Raw genomic sequence first — 17,773 nt, 5'->3', positions numbered from 1 at the left:
TCATTTATTTATTTGCCTCGGTACTCCACAATTTGAGATTTGTAATAGAAAAAAATCACATGTGGTTAAAGTGCACATTGTCAGATTTTATTAAAGGCCATTTTTATACATTTTGGTTTCACCATGTAGAAATTACAGCAGTGTGTATATATAGTCCTCCCATTTCAGGGCACCATAATGTTTGGGACACATGACTTCACAGGTGTTTATAATTGCTCAGGTGTGTTTAAATGCCTCCTTAATGCAGGTATCAGAGCTCTCAGCACCTAGTCTTTCTTCCAGTCTTTCCATCACCTTTGGTAACGTTTATTGCTGTTTATCAACACGATGACCAACGTTGTGCCAATGAAAGTCAAAGAAGCCATTATGAGACTGAGAAACAAAAATAAAACTGTTAGAGACATCAGCCAAACCTTAGGCTTACCAAAACCAAGTTTGGAACATCATTAAGAAGAACGAGAGCACTGGTGAGCTTACTAATCGCATAGGAAGACCAAGGAAGACCTCCACAGCTGATGACAGAAGAAATCTCTCTGTAATAAAGAAAAATCCCCAAACACCTGTCCGACAGATCAGAAACAGTCTTCAGGAGTCAGGTGTGGATTTGTCCATGACCACTGTCCGCAGAAGACCTCATGAACAGAAATACGGAGGCTACACTGCAAGATGCAAACCACTGGTTAGCCGCAAAACTAGGATGTCCAGGTTACAGTTTGCCAAGAAGTACTTAATAGAGCAACCACAGTTCTGGAAAAAGGTCTTGTGGACAGATGAGACGAAGATTAACTTATATCAGAGTGATGGCAAGAGCTAAGTATGGAGGAGAGAAGGAACTGCCCAAGATCCAAAGCATATCACCTCATCTGTGAAACACGGTGGTGGGGGTGTTATGGCCTGGGCATGTATGGCTGCTGAAGGTACTGGCTCACTTATCTTCATTAATGATACAACTGCTGATGGTAGTAGCATAATGAATTCTGAAGTGTATAGACACATCCTATCTGCTCAACAAATGCCTCAAAACTCATTGGCTGGCGGTTCATTCTACAGCAAGACAATGATCCCAAACATAGTGCTAAAGCAAAAAAGGAGTTTTTCAATGCTAAAAAATGGCCAAGTCAATCAGCCGATCTGAACCCAATTGAGCATGCCTTTTATATGCTGAAGTGAAAACTGAAGGGGACTAGCCCCCAAAACAAGCATAAGCAAAAAATTGCTGCAATATAGGCCTGGCAGAGCAGAGAAGACACCCAGCAACTGGTGATGTCCATGAATCGCAGACTTCAAACAGTCATTGCATGCAAAGGATATGCAACAAAATACTAAACATGACTACTTTCATTTACATGACATGGCTGTGTCCCAAACATTATGGTGCCCTGAAATGGGGGGACTATGTATAAACACAGCTGTAATTTCAACATGGTGAAACCAAAATGTATAAAAATGGCCTTTATTAAAATCTGACGATGTGCACTTTAACCACGTGCTTTTTTTCTATTACAAATCTCAGATTCTGGAGTATAGAGGCAAATAAATAAATGAAGAGTCTTTATCCCCAACATTATGGAAGGCAATGTAGTTTGTTTCAATTGAGAAAATTTAATAGTCTAGCCAAATGAAGCTGTTCAAAATTGTCTACAAAATTGTAACAATAGACAATAGACGATAGGTGCAGGAGTAGGCCATTCGGCCCTTTGAGCCATTCAATGTGATCATGGCTGATCATCCACAATCAGTACCCCGTTCCTGACTTGTCCCTATGTCCCTTGACTCTGCTATCTTTAAGAGCTTTATCTAACTCTCTTGAAAGCATCCAGAGAATTGGCCTCCATTGCCGAGGCAGAGAATTCCACACTCACAACTCTCTGGGTGAAAAAGTTTTTCCTCATCTCCGTTCTAAATGGCCTACCACTTATTCCTAAGCTTGTACGCAGCTTGTGGCAGATTTGACGATGACATTCGAATCTGATTTGTGCACTAGACAATATGGAGGTTGTATGGTTTATATAATCAAGGCTTTAATAGCCCAATTGTTCTGTACTCAGAGAACAGTCAAGAGAACACATCACTGAAACATAAACTTGCTTTTTCCTTAGCTTCTCTGCATCAGGGTGCACACCATCTTGCTGCTGACAGGCAATGTCCTATGCAGCTCGGGGCCTATCTGATCCAAGTTGACAAGCCATGTTCTCCACAAAACATTTTGTGCTCTCAGTCTTTCCCGCTGCCAAGCTGATTTGATATCTCTGACATTCACCAATGTAAAGAAATTACAAGGTTTTGAAAACTGAAAATACTGCAATGGAGTTTAATGTTTAAAAATCTCATTAAAACACTTCAGCCATTTGGAATGATTTAAATAACTTGACCTAAAGAAAGGGAACTATATTGTCCCTCTCCCCATCCCAGCTCAGCAGTCATTTAAAATGAATGCATTGGCATAGGTTCAGCAAATCTCCCAGTCTAGGGGAGTCCATCAGTGGGGAGCAGTCCCCAGATCAGAGCTCAGCTGGGAGCATGTTCAGGATTTCTGTCATTTCTCTAGATAAGAAGACTGAACTTTTCCCCAAATACTCGGGTACAAGCCAACTATTCCAAAGAACTTCCAGCTTTAAATCACTGGATCAGGGCAATGATTGTGGGAAAATTAACCACATCTCTTTGAACATCCTTATTTCTTGCAGAATGTTTTGTTTTAAAATAAGAAATAACTGTGCCTTCTGTGCATTGCTTCTGCTGGTGTTACTTTTGTCAAGTAATGCAAGCGTTCCGGACCTCAAGCTCTGACTTAACTGGAGCATGGCATCCTGTAGCACCAGCAAGGTGAAACTCTCCATCTCTGAATGGTCTGAGCTGGAAACTCTGCTGATCAATATTTCAAATGGATCTTAAACTTTTGGTTTGAAAATGTCTGCTTTAGAGCTTGCCCCCAAGGGTTGCAATGGTAATTTATTGAATGATTTACAATTGGTCTCAGGCCTGTGACTCATCCAGTAATTTTTTGGGGGGGGTCTTGTGTATTTATTTTGGCTGAATATTTATTGTTGTAAATTTATGAGGGCAAGTAGATCAGGAAAAGGATGGGCTGTAATCTGAATTAAAATGTGTGATTCTGTACGACCACTCGGTTGTGGAATAGAAACATAGAAATTAGGTGCAGGAGTAGGCCATTCGGCCCTTCGAGCCTGCACCGCCATTCAATATGATCATGGCTGATCATCCAACTCAGTATCCCGTACCTGCCTTCTCTCCATACCCTCTGATCCCCTTAGCCACAAGGACCACATCTAACTCCCTCTTAAATATAGCCAATGAACTGGCCTCGACTACCCTCTGTGGCAGGGAGTTCCAGAGATTCACCACTCTCTGTGTGAAAAAAGTTCTTCTCATCTCGGTTTTAAAGGATTTCCCCCTTATCCTTAAGCTGTGACCCCTTGTCCTGGACTTCCCCAACATCGGGAGCAATCTTCCTGCATCTAGCCTGTCCAACCCCTTAAGAATTTTGTAAGTTTCTATAAGATCCCCTCTCAATCTCCTAAATTCTAGAGAGTATAAACCAAGTCTATCCAGTCTTTCTTCATAAGACAGTCCTGACATCCCAGGAATCAGTCTGGTGAACCTTCTCTGCACTCCCTCTATGGCAATAATGTCCTTCCTCAGATTTGGAGACCAAAACTGTACGCAATACTCCAGGTGTGGTCTCACCAAGACCCTGTACAACTGCAGTAGAACCTCCCTGCTCCTATACTCAAATCCTTTTGCTATGAATAAGTGGTGATCACTTCTCATGCAATCAGTGGAGTGTTCTGGAGCACCTTCCTTTCAATAATTTCAGTGATTTTACAAGACCTATTGAGACCTGCCATGCCAGTTTCCAAAATGCATTTGGGGGAGGGGAAGGGGGTGGAAATAGTCTTTATTGTTTATGGCCTCGCAAATATTCTACCCTGCTCGGAACAGCTCCAAGTCAATCTATTGGTGCTAATGCAGTGGATATATGCATCCTGAAGACATAGCATACAGATTTTATGAAATGATAGTTTAAACATGTGATATTACGAAAACTTAAAACAACTGTTCCTTATAATACAGATTGCTTCCGATAATCAACTTGAAATGCCTCAGAAAAGAAGCATTCCATAGTTGCACAGTTAGCTGCTTGTTTACACAAAAAAACACAAAATGTTGGATTAACTCAGCGGGCCAAGCAACATCTCTGGGGAACATGGGTGGATGACATTTTGGGTTGGAACCCTCTTTATTTGTTTGCTCATCATAGTCCCCAGTATCAGACTTATATACCCCAATGCCTCATCGGGTGAACGTGTCACATTCTTGACACTATGCTTCACTAAATTCCTGGTAACAGGCTTTTATATTTGTGTTACGAATATTTATTTTCATCCTTCCAAAAAAAGGAGTATCAAGATGTAACTTAGACTGAGTAGAATTAATGCCAGAGTGGTTGAGATATGAACATTGCGTTGTGTAAATTGATTCATAATCTGCACGGTAAACATCTGATAATTTACAGATTGCAGCAACTTGCTCATTCTTTCAAACATGTATTTACTGCTATAGTTTTACTGAATATTTGGAATGCACTTTCTTGCAAATTGTATGGCTGGGTTTGTTTTTATTTATTTAAAACTATGTCTCTTCCATATAGCACAAAAACAGGCCATTCAGCCCACCATGTTCATGCCAACCACCAATTGTCCATCTATACTAATCCCATTTGCCAGTACCTGTACTTAGTCTGTAGTCTTCTGAACCTCAGCAATCCAAGTGCAACCATTCTCCGGGTGAAAAAATATGTTCTCAACTTCACCATAAACCTTCTCCTCCATGGTCTAAATGTCTATTTTCTCGTAGTAGGTCTGCCTGCTGTGGGGAAAGGTTTCCTACTGTTTACCCTATCTATGCCCTCATAATTTTGTATACCTCTGTCAGGTCTCCCTTCAGCCACCAGAGCTCAAAGAAGATAAACCAGCCTATTCATGCTCCCCTCATAACTGAAACATTCCATCCCAGGTTAGATAGAGCTCTTAAAGATAGCGGAGTCGGGGGATATGGTAAGAAGGCAGGAACGGGGTACTGAATGTGGATGATCAGCCATGATCACAGTGAATGGCGGTGCTGGCTCGAACGGCCGAATGGCCTACTCCTGCACCTATTGTCTATCCTAGTGAATCTGCTCTGCACCACTTCAGCACTATTACGTCCTCCTTACAGTATGGTGGTTAGAACCACATATAGCACTTCAGCTGTGGTCTACCAATGTTTTAATTGATTTGTATCAAGACTTTTCTGGTCTTATTCAAAGCCCTAGCTAATGAAGGGCAGCATACCACATGCCTGATTCGCCACTTTAACTCTGCTTTGTGGATTGTTCAGCAAGATTCTCTTCTCCACAATACATTCTTGGACTTTAGCATTCACTGTTAATGTCTTATCTTTATTAAATCATTGCCTTGCATTTTCCAAGATTAAATTCAATTTTCCATGGTTCTATCCAACTTTTCTGCCTTTTCACAATCCTCTGTAGCTGAAAAGGTACTCAATCAATTTATCATTCGATGCTGCATCTAAAACTATATAACTATATATATATATATACATGTGTGTATATATATATATATATATATACACATGTGTATATATATATGTGTGTATATATATATATACACACACACATATATATATATATATATATATATATATACATGTGTGTGTATATATATATATATATATATATATATACATGTGTGTGTGTATATACATACATGTGTGTGTATATATATATACACTCACACACACACACACACACACACACACACACAAAGGGAACTGGAGAAAACTCAAGAATGTCATACTTTAAGGAAAATATATGTATATAACAGCTAAATGAACATATTTTCTAAAAAATTCTATAAATATTCACTGGTAGGTTTAGAGAACAGGGAATATAGAGTGGGTACACAAAATTGCTGGGGAAACTCAGCGGGTGCAGCAGCATCTATGGAGCGAAGGAAATAGGCGACGTTTCGGGTCGCCCAGGCCCGAAACGTCGCCTATTTCCTTCGCTCCATAGATGCTGCTGCACCCGCTGAGTTTCCCCAGCAATTTTGTGTACCTTCGATATTCCAGCATCTGCAGTTCCCTTTTGAACACAGGGAATATAGAGTATTCCATTTAAAGCTGCATAGTTCAAATTTTAAACCATTTTTAAGCTTTTCTGATTTGTATAAACACTCAAATGATAACATTTAAAATTCATGTGCAAACTTTTAAATTCCTGTTTCACTGTCAACATTAACATTCTACTTTGTCATTAAGCTTTTTGAGGAAAGACCATACGAGTTCCACCATTTTTATACTCTGGACACCAAGGAACATCATTGTGACGCCATATCCACCTTGTTGACTGATTTTGTTTGGCCTCTAAGTGGCGCTATCTTACAGCTGAGTAATTCTCTTGCACATTCCCCTTAATACCACTGTCCTTCCCTACCATCAAGATATTAGTGTTTTAAGCATTAGATTATGAAATATTAAATAAACAGATCTTGTGTCATCTGGGATATAGATAGTCAAGGATGATTGCCACTTTTGTGGCAAAAACAAGGGGGCAGATTATTATCTCAATGGGGTTAGGTTAGGTAAGGGGGAGGTACAGCGAGACCTGGGTGTCCTTGTACACCGGTCACTGAATGTTGGCGTGCAGGTACAGCAGGCAGTGAAGAAAGCTAATGGAATGTTGGCCTTCATAACAAGAGGATTTCAGTATAGGAGTAGAGAGGTTCTTCTGCAGTTGTATAGGGCTCTGGTAAGATCACATCTGGAGTATTGCTTACAGTTTTGGTCTCCTAATTTGAGGAAGGACATCCTTGTGATTGAGGCAGTGCAGCGTAGGTTCACAAGATTGATCCCTGGGATGGCGGGACTGTCATATGAGGAAAGATTGAAAAGACTAGGCTTGTATTCACTGGAGTTTGGAAGGATGAGGGGAGAATCTTATAGAAATATATAAAATTATAAAAGGACTGGACAAGCTAGATGCAGGAAAAATGTTCCTAATGTTGGGCGAGTCCAGAACCAGGAGCCACAGTCTTAGAATAAAGGGGAGGCTATTTAAGACTGAGGTGAGAAAAAACTTTTTCACCCAGAGAGTTGTGAATTTGTGGAATTCCCTGCCACAGAGGGCAGTGGAGGTCAAATCACTGGATGGATTTTAGAGAGAGTTAGATAGAGCTCTAGGGGCTAGTGGAATCAAGGGATATGGGGAGAAGGCAGGCACAGGTTATTGATTTGGGATGATCAGCCATGATCGCAATGAATGGCGGTGCTGGCTCGAAGGGCCGAATGGCCTCCTCCTGCACCTAGTTTCTATGTTTCTATTTAAGGATCATCCTTGACTATCTATATCCCAAATAACACAAGATCTGTTTATTTAATATTTCATAATTTAATGCTTAAAACACTATCTTGATAGTGTACTCCTTCCTAGACAAAAACAATACCCAAAATGTTACACAGTGGTCCAGGTGTGGTTTAACATGTGCTTGAAAAGGACTATCAAAACGGTCTCTTTTTATACTACATTCAATAAATGTAAAGGCTAATGTTCTTTTTTTAAATAATGGAGCTACATATCTGCAAATATTTGGACTTCAGGACCAAGAGACTAAATACATTGTATGTATGATTTTAACCTAAAGGACTACTCGACGAGGTTTTTTTGATGGCTATTTTGTTATATACCCATCAAAAATTTCAAATGGTAGCATTCAAATCCATAAGGCTTATTGAAAGTAAAATATGTATTTGAGTATTTTAGTGTTGCAGGGATACTTGGCAAAAGCTGAATGTAGGGACAAAAAAGGTACACGTTAGAAGACATTATGCATCTTAATTCTAAGTCCAGAGCTGACACGAGGTATTATATAGTTCATATGACATTGTATTTCTTTCTATCAGCCATACAATCGTGATCAGAAGATTGTAAAGATTGAAAAATGAAACATTGATTATAGGGTAGATAGTCAGAGTCTTCTTTCCAGGATAGAGATGTAAAATACCAAAGAAATAGTTTTAAGATGTAAGGGGAAAAGTTTAAAAGAGAATTGCGAGGCATGTTTTTGTTATACATAGAGTGGTCGGTGTCGTGGGACGCGATAGAATGGCAGGGTTTGAGGCATTTACACAGACTAATGAACAGACAGGGAATAGAGGATATGGACCATTTATAGGCATTCATTTAGATTAGCTTTGTTGTCAGTGCAAACCCAATGGCCCTGTGCTGTTTCTGGCTAAATTTTTCTATGTTCATTGACTATTAATCATAAACTACATATACTGTAGAAATATTTAAGGAATATATAATTTTGTTTGTTTTGAATTTAGCTTCAAAGCATTGAAATGGTTGTTGTATGTAAGTTGGAGGGGAATTGCTCTTATGAAATTTGCACTAGCGAGCACCATCTTGCATGCAAACTGCTAAAATCCCATTGTACTCACCTGTGCCATAATTGTAGTTTTAAAAATTATCATTTGTTTCAACAATTGCATACAAGGCACATACAAGTCTAAAGGCTGGCTATATCTTCCAAATTTGGCTTTCGGGCTAATTCTAGATAATTACGAATTGCCCAAAATAAATCAGTTTATATTTATTTTCACAAATAAATTGGAAAATATTATTTTCTCCCCAAAAGGCTTTCATTGCAGAGCTGATTCTTGGCAAAACTATATGAATCAAAACATCCATCTAAATGGTAGCTCCTTGCCATATATTGGTCAATAGGCACCTATAACTGAGGTACTTCACTCTATAACTAAGCTTTTTTAAATGATTTAACCATATAACAATTACAGCACGGAAACAGGCCATCTCGACCCCTCTAGTCCGTGCCGAACACATAGTCTCCCCTAGTCCCATATACCTGCGCTCAGACCATAACCCTCCATTCCTTTCCCATCCATATAACTATCCAATTTATTTTTAAATGATAAAAACGAACCTGCCTCCACCACCTTCACTGGAAGCTCATTCCACACAGCTACCACTCTCTGAGTAAAGAAGTTCCCCCTCATGTTACCCCTAAACTTCAGTCCCTTAATTCTCAAGTCATGTCCCCTGCAATGAAAAATGTTGCTATATTATTACAGCAAATCATGGTTTTGACAAACTACCATTTCAGACTATCAAATTCAACTATTAAGCTAAAATCAATGATTCATTCAATTTATTAACTGTGGTCGGAACTGAACATAGGAAATGTTGTGCAAGTATGAAAGTTAGCAAGTTTTGTTATGATGTTTCTGTAGTTTGGGCTGAATGCTCATTAGATCCTAGGATTTGTATTGTATTGCATTTGAAAGTGCCGACCAATCTTGAAGAGGATAGAGTGGGCTAGTATAGGAGAGTTTTGATGTGGGAGAAAGAACGGAATAGAGGAATGATTGCTGTTACATGTGTTTGTTTGCATTTGATATGATTGCATTAGCTTTTATTTTAACCAGAACTGTTATCCCTCTAATACTTATGTTAATAAAACAATCAATGGTCACATCATAGCAGGCTCCTTAATGAAAAGACATAATGATTTATATTTAAGGTAATATAAATTTGTGAAGACATTTGGGAAATTGCAATATGCTTAAATAGGTAAATAATCTGTGCACTTTTCTTTTTTGAAAAGTAATTCTCAGTAGTGGTGCATAATTGCTGACTAAGAGTGGCCAACATCTCCTTAAGTCCTTGCGGTTCTATATTTGTTTTGAAATCTTGGTGAACCACAGTTGCTCCATCTCCTAGACCATCTGCATCCAGAGTTTAGTCAAACACACAACTGTAACGTTTTATGTAAACCAATGAATGTGAAGTTGATTGGTTTTGACCTTCCTGTGGTGTTGTCTCAATTAGTCATTTCTCAATTGCAAGACTCCCTGGTGAAGGACCTCTCTCTCTCTCCCTGTCAGCAACTTACTGCTTTAACTGAGCTGTGAGAAAACACTATTTTTTGACTGTACAGCTTCTACTTTTTTTTTAATAAACAAAGAACATGCAGGAGTTCACTGAAATATATCAGCTGCTCTTGCTTTATTCTTCCCCCATCATATTCCGTATTTAATCACATAATAGCCTATTCATTGTCCAATGTATACATTTTTAAAGAAAGTGCTTGACATGATCCTTTTTGTTTTGCAGAGTATTGCAGAGCAACATCCTCCTTTCCGACAGTAGATTGCATCTCTTCTTGCAGTCACAACTAAGCACCACAGAGATTGAGGCCTGCGTCTCTGGTCTGACGGACTATACAGTTTCTGATGCTGTTCATAGGCACGCAACGTCCAACCAAAGGTTCCCTGTCGAGGAAGCGTAAAAAGTAAAGATCTGTTTAAATTTGAGATGCAAGGATTTTAATCCCACTATATATTTTTTAAAAGCATTGTTAATCCATCTCATTGTTATAGAGCTGTGACAGCTCATCATAGAAAGCTGCTCACACCTCCACACTGACTTAATGAATGCAGTGAAAATTCAATTATCTGTACTCTGATTATCTGAATTTCATTTTGTTAGACTTGGGTTATTTCCTTTTAAATTATCTAGCAAAAAATATCAGACTCTACTGCAAACACCTAATTAAAAGACCAAATTTCCTGTCTCTCTAAGACTGGAGATAATTAAGGTTCTCCTCTGTTACTCAGGCTTTAACTGTGTTGTAGAAACCAATTTCCTCTTTATTATTTTATTTTCATCAGCACTTCATCCTCAGGGCTTGGAAATAGCAGCAGTGACAACAATGTGAAGTCGTAAAAGATGAAAATTGCAAGGATCTGTTTTGTGGCTCATTTTCTGTTTTGGGCATGTGTTCCAAATCTGCAGTCTAGACTGTTCTCCAAACCTAAATCATCCATATAGACCTCATTTGCAAAATAAATTCATGGAAGCTCGGAGCTTGATGCAGTGTTTTTCTTTTTGTAGATGGGAATGTCGGACTCTGAGCTGTTTTATTTTTAATTGCAACTTCTGGAATGAAAAGAGAGAAAAAGCCTGTAGAAATTTGGGCTTTTTTTGTAAGACGTTCATTTGTAGAAAGCACCAAAATAAATGACTGCAATTAATTGAAAGAAATTTAAACGTAACTGAAAATGTAAAATGCATTTGATGAATCCTTTTTTATGAACTGAACACAAAATTTAATTGCACCTAAATGTTGGTTGTGAGTTTGCATTATGTGTGCTAAAAATGGCAATCCCAAAGTTATCATGGTTTGTTTTTAATACAAGAGCTGTTGGTAGAAAATATTATTCTTGCACATTGAAAATGTAAATCAGCCATTCATAAATTGCTTCTGTATTAATTTATGGAAATTTATCATCCATTGCCTTGATTTAATAACTTATTTGCTAAGCAAGCTTTTTCTTTAAGTCTATGAATTTAGCTACATTTGATTGAGACAGCAAAATTCACTGAGGTAAAATAAACGGGTAACTCTTTGCCTTAACTTATCCATTCCATTTAAATCATTCAGTGATTCTGCATTAATTATGGCAGGATTGGTTTACAGAACTTTCTGTTGAGTTTTATCCTGTAGATTCAGTTGGAATTGTACTTGACGATGTGTAAAATTTAACATTTGATTTATTTATCAGAGCAGTGTTATTTTATATGTGAGGAGGAATTTAGTTTGGAATTACCCAATTTGGTAATTGGGTATTTTTTTCAGAATGTTCCTTGTAAAATGTGTTATTAGTCTTCAAATTGTTAAATACACCCTTGGATCAATTAGCAATTCCATTATTTTCCTGAATAGTAAGGTGCTTCTCTGGGCAAAGGAATATTGGCCTAATCCTTGCTTGAAGTGTAGGTGTTGGCATTGTTCTGATACACTTCTAGACAAAAGGCAGCTAAAGAAAAACTGGTTCCATGCGTTACATGAAAATGGCCACTTGGTTGAGATAACAAATGAGCACTACTTACGAAACCTTGACACAGCAGGGAGTTATCTTTATTGGAGGGAGAAAGTTCATTGAATGTTTATTGCAAATTAGCTTTTTAAAAGAAAATAAACTGTAATTTCCTCTTTTAAGGATAGATTTTGATTGTAATTTCAGTGTTCTGCCCAAAGCTATTTGTTTTGAAATATTTCACTTTTTTTTCTATCTTTGGATTTCAGATTTTAAAGTTACTTAGGAATTTATGAAGCAATATAACTATTGGCCCTCCGCAGATGTATCCTAACTTTCTAAGTACTGCATCTTCTATTTTTACCTTTAATAAATAAAAATGGGACGTTCTCATGTTACTAAAGAGAACAATTTATTAAACTGTAATCATTATTTGTCTCCTGATATTGGAAATCTGCATCTGTCTGAGTTTTTTTGAATATGGAGTTGTGAATTATTATTTAGCCTGCTGGTCACGGTGGTCACCTGGTGTTGTCACTGTGAACGTGAAAATAAACTCTGCAGTCAAGGATAGGTTTGCAGAAAATGGAAGAATGAAAGACACTGGAACTTTACGAGATGTCTGATTGGATGCTACACGTCATTTATATAAATGTTTTATATTTTATATTTCAATGTTCATGGAATTGTGCAATTACCTTATAATAAATTAATCAAATGTGTACTATTGGTGATGTACTATGATTTACAAATATAACAAGGTATCGTAATGATTATTTGAGATGGTGTGTGTGCAAAGTGAACCTTTGTTCTGATAAACAGCAGGAATTCTTTCATATCTTGAGGTTAAAATGTAGGAATGCCATGCAAAGTTTTAGATTGTTCACGAATGTACATGTTTAATACCAGGAAAAAACAAATCTACAGCTTCTTGTGAGTTATGTACACTGATCCTCTCTAACTCTATAAGCACTGCAGTAGACCATTAGCACTTAGTTTGTCAACAGAAGCCTGTTCTTCTTGACCATATGGTATTAGGTGGTTTTGAAAGACTTACTTGATTGTCTAGACCAATTAAAGGACTCTGGCATAGTTTGACAGCTTAGTGGGCTTTAGAATGAAATCTAAATGTCCTTGTGCAGTTTGTCAACTTGACCATAAGTCATTACATGTTTTTGTTTGCAGGAGCGATCTTACTTTTGAACTGGAAGCAGAATTCATATTTTTCCCTCTTGGTTAATGTAAGATCACTTGGAATTGGTAGTACTTTTTTTAATGTTGTTATATGCAAATAAAAATTAAAGTGAACAAAATATGTAATTTCATTGATTTGCTTTTTTTTGCAGTCACGGTTGAAACTGAAATGTTATTTTTGAGATTTGGGATGTTTTTAGTTTTATTGTTCTTTATTATAGATACCTGGATGGAGAGATTTGCTATTTTATGAAATGCAGGCTTAGAAATGGACAACTGATCCTTCAGAGCTCATCACATTAAGATTATTTTTCTTTCAGGCCGTATATGCATTTTCAATATGCAGACGTGACAACAATGTGAAGTCGTAAAAGATTGCTCACTCTTTTGTATGTATCTATGTGAAACGTCGACCATCCTTCTGCCTTCACATATGCTACCTGATCTGCTGAGTTCCTCCAGCAATTTGTATTTTTGCTCCATTTATATACCATCTTTGAAAATGTCTCAAGGGGTCTCACAGAAATGATCAAACACAGATCAAAAGCTTTGCTAATATTTTTGTATTTGCAAAACAATGTAGCAGATGCCTTGAAATAGACAACCAGAACAATTTTAGTTTGGTTTACTGATTTTGCAAAACCTAGAAACAATCTCTTCCCTAATATTTTGGCTTGATCGCTTTCCATTTGTAATCAGTCTATGATCTTTCCTATTGCAACTGCTCCTATTGTTTTAAATGGAACAATTTAAAATAAGAAACGGAAGCACTGTTTCAAACACTTTTTTACCTTCTATAGGCCTAGCATAATTTGTAAGCCTGTGTTCTGATTGATTCAGTACTTTGATTCACTAATAGTTATCCATTGCTAATAGATTACTTTACCTACCTGTAGCAATTATTTATTTACACATTTTTACTTTTGTCCTTTATTATTAAACGTTCAAAGCCTTTTGGGTACCCACTACCAATGCAAATACATCTGAGAACTTTTTTTGCTTTTTCCTAAATCTTGTTTTTGGTCTCATTCTTGTCACTGGTCATTTATTAGCTGCTTTCCAAATAAGCTACTTGGCATTTGGTGAAACAACATCTGGATTGCTGCATGCATTTTGGGTTTCCTTATCCAGGGATGCATATGGAGTCAGTGCTGTGAGTTTTCACCAGATGGATTCTTAGGATAAGTGCGTTGACCTTTGAGTAAGATATATCTATGCTCTCTGGAGTTGAGACAATGAAAGATGTTATGATTGAAACTAAAAGCCTGATTTTAGTCTGACTGGTAAATATAAACTCTGCATTAAAAATCAACAAGTATTTTAAATTGGATTACAACCAGGTAAGAAGTCAACTATTTGGCTCTGTGGGGAGAAACGATTTTTACATACTAGGTTGTGAATCTTGGAAATCTTCCGTCCCCAGGGTAGTTGATCCTAAAGAATTGAATGTGTTCATAGTCGACTTCTATTGGGATCAAAGGAAGTTTTGTTAAGATCATGGGCAAAATGGATAAGCTATGATCTCACTGAATAATGGCATGTCTTTCCATCTACTCAATTTTATATCTTTCTTTGTTGGTGAAAACCTGCACTAAATTTATAAGATATATAAATACATAGAGTGGTACCTGCAACATGATCTCCAAATTACCTAGTTTCATTTGAGCTCAATAATGAAAAATGTTTGTCACTCAATTATGTAAAATAATTAAGAATCTAGATCTTATCTATTCATAATGTTTTATTATCCTAAATCAACAAGAGAAGGCAAGGTGTGTTGAAAATGGTAAGTTAGGATACATAGTGATCATAATATTTTACTTTCACCAAGAACATTAACACGGTATTAGGTTTATAGGCAGGTCACAATTTGAAGTTACTTATTCGTTTGTTTGATTTCAAAACGTGATCTTTGTGATTGTTAACATTTTTTGTTATAGACAAAGCAAGCCGAAAACTGGCTTGGAAATCAGCGATAACCCCAGGGATAACGTCTTTCGGACGCGACCCTATAGACAGTGCAAAAAATAAGGCCATTGTAGAATGCGCTGGATTGTTGGGAGCGTATCAATTAAGACCCGGTATATCTGATTTTTGTCATTTACCCGTTTTGCTTTCCTCGGGAAGGTTAATGGGAATACTTTTTTTAAGGAACCGCATAAACCCAAAGTGCCCAGTGATAATGATCCTCTTCATGGATTTGTACCAACTCTGCTCCAATTGTATCTGTTCTGACTTTGGTTACGTGATTCGTATAGACGCTCTCAGAATTAAACCAGCGAGCCATGCAAAAAAGTGGCCACAGCTTTGATAGTTAGGACGGCAGTAGTCCATTAAAAATACCAAGAGTTTGAACTAAGGTCAATGAACCAGTTGTTTTGAAATTTTCCGATTTTGCACCGAGAATTCATGTAAATGTAGTTTCAAATTTACCACCTATAATCAATTACCATTTCCCACAAAATTCGTTATTCCAAAATCTATTCAGAAAACAAATATATCCTTGGGCTACTGTCTGTGATTTTATAGGATTCATTTGGTTTGGCAGAAACGAGGAACTGCAGGTGCTGTTTTGATGACATACGTTTTGATTATCTAAAGATTTCGGCATATTTTCTTAAGTTTAATACCCCATCTGAACTGGGGTAATGTATTGTCTATTGAGGCAATTGTTCCTGTCTGGGGATCGCCTTGAAGCAGTGCCCAGAGTTCACCCCTTTAGTTGTCCATAACTTTAATCGTAACTGAAGTACGAAATACCTCTATTACAACATATTCCATTCGCTATGCTTTTTCATCCTAACTTTAACTTTATTCCTGTTTACTTTAGTAATTCCAATACATTGGAATAAGAGGGAAAGAAATGACTGACAGCGCACAGAATGCGTAGTCTGACAACTCGTTTAACAAACTTTCTAAAGTCGATCTAAATTTATTGCAGGCATTCGGCACGTTTCAACGAGAGGATAGAATGGGTAAAAGTTACGAACGTAATTTCCAATTCAGTACTGAATACATAGACCTTGTCTAATTGCATTGGAAAGACTTGAACTGCTGTGTTTTGTGCATAGCGGTTTTCACCCACCGCGATTTTCATCAGTTTGGATTAGACACACGAGTCATTAAAGAACACACCACGAAACTTTAAAAGGACCACACGTGTACAGAAACTGTCTTAACAATTGCAGATCATCAAAATTAGGAATGAGATTCGGAACACATTAAGATAATATCCGATTGGTTCAATTGAATTTGCTCATCGCACTTTTCAAAGAGTTACGTATTATTTTCAGAGAAACTTGCTGTACAACGAAATTCTCCTACAATTATATTTCTCCCCATTAGATGTTTTGACCGATCTCCCGTGGCTGTGCTTATAAATAACCGTTTGAATAGCAAACCCTTTCCGTTGTCAAAAAAGCCAGAAACTCAACCACCCAATGCACCTCAATTCGAGGGAGACTCGAATGAAGTTTGTTGCATGCACATCCAGCGCTGTAAATAAGCTAAATAAGTTAAACAACAAACTAAAGTCAAGTGTACTTATTCCTAACATGCAGTGATCCATACTAACTAAGTGACCCTTGACTACCTTGTACTTGAACTGGCACGAATGCTATCAAGACAAACAGAAACAGCCTTTCAAAACCCCAACAACTACCAATTTACGATTCCATTCCTCTGATGAGAATGCAATTTAAATAGTGTTTCATGCCACAACAACAAACATTCCCGAAATAAAGCGGCAAAGCGACGTACCTGTCTTGTGTAATATCCCATCTCACTCTCACCTCAGTCAGAGCCGGCCCAACGTCAGCCAAGGATTGGACCTTCCTGCTTTCCTTGCATACACCGACCATTATTTTTAATTTTGTCATTGTTGTTGTTATTATTGCTGCAAAGCTTTCTCTGGCAGTTTATCCCTAAATGCTGTTTGCCGACGCTGGTGGTATTTCTCTGCCAGTTTCTTTTTAGTGGCAGGTAGCGGTAACCCATAGCAACGGCGTGCGAGCCAGCCAGCCAGAGACGGCAGTCAGCATTGGTGCAGCCCAGACACAACAAGCCCGCGGGCGGTTGGGGCAGGGAGGGGGCATGAGACACAACAACCCTCCTCTCCCGTAACTTCCAACCATCTACCTTTACTGTTACCAATTTAAACCAGGAAACTGTGCAAATATCTGAACCAGTTGGGCAGCATGTACTAATGCCTTTCGTGGGTGTCTGGAAAACCGAACCATGACTATTTCTGTACATTAATCCAACAAAGAAACAAAAGTGAAACAGCATATTTAGCTGGGTATAAAATCAATAGCACGAGCTATTTCCTTTTCAAAAAAGGAAGTTAGAGATTATATTTTAAATCTTTTGTTATTATTAGCTCTAACCTTTACACAAATTTAACTTTTGCAAAAGTGTTACACAAATTAAACATGTTGTATGTTGTGCTTTACAGCATTTCTTTTGTTGTTTCTTAGTGGCTGTTCGACTCAATCATGAGGTTTACCAAACATAAAAGAAAGTAACTGAGAATAATCCACCGCGTTGATATAATCAACCTATTCTTTATAGAGACAGGATGAACCACTTTCTATTAATCTTTATTGGACCTTTATTATATGTTGAGAATTGTATCAATTGATTGCGAGATGAAGCAGCA

The 17,773-nt window shown here is 37.6% G+C and overlaps 1 protein-coding gene and 1 long non-coding RNA gene across 5 annotated transcripts in view; one reads left to right on the top strand and one right to left on the bottom strand.

The window, feature by feature from the left end:
* The window catches only part of snx10 (sorting nexin 10), a 65,781-nt gene extending 52,546 nt beyond the window's left edge, over window positions 1-13,235 (top strand). For 2 of the 4 annotated variants that reach the window (XM_033047716.1, XM_033047740.1), the window contains exon 6: window positions 10,217-13,235. In XM_033047716.1, coding sequence (XP_032903607.1) covers window positions 10,217-10,391 — 175 coding nt within the window. In that variant the 3' untranslated portion in view covers window positions 10,392-13,235. The remainder of the gene's footprint in view (window positions 1-10,216) is intronic. The other 2 variants (XM_033047735.1, XM_033047727.1) reach the window with 2 other exon arrangements.
* Window positions 10,080-16,990, bottom strand: LOC116990195. Its single transcript, XR_004416465.1, has 2 exons — window positions 16,876-16,990; window positions 10,080-10,374 (listed from the first exon to the last, which is right to left on the bottom strand). It is a non-coding gene; the product is annotated as an uncharacterized LOC116990195 (long non-coding RNA).
* Between the last annotated feature and the right edge of the window lie 783 nt (window positions 16,991-17,773).

The sequence above is a fragment of the Amblyraja radiata genome, chromosome 2 (assembly GCF_010909765.2).
Source record: "Amblyraja radiata isolate CabotCenter1 chromosome 2, sAmbRad1.1.pri, whole genome shotgun sequence".
Classification (NCBI taxonomy): Eukaryota; Metazoa; Chordata; class Chondrichthyes; order Rajiformes; family Rajidae; genus Amblyraja; species Amblyraja radiata.
This window is presented reverse-complemented; position numbering and strand designations above follow the sequence as displayed.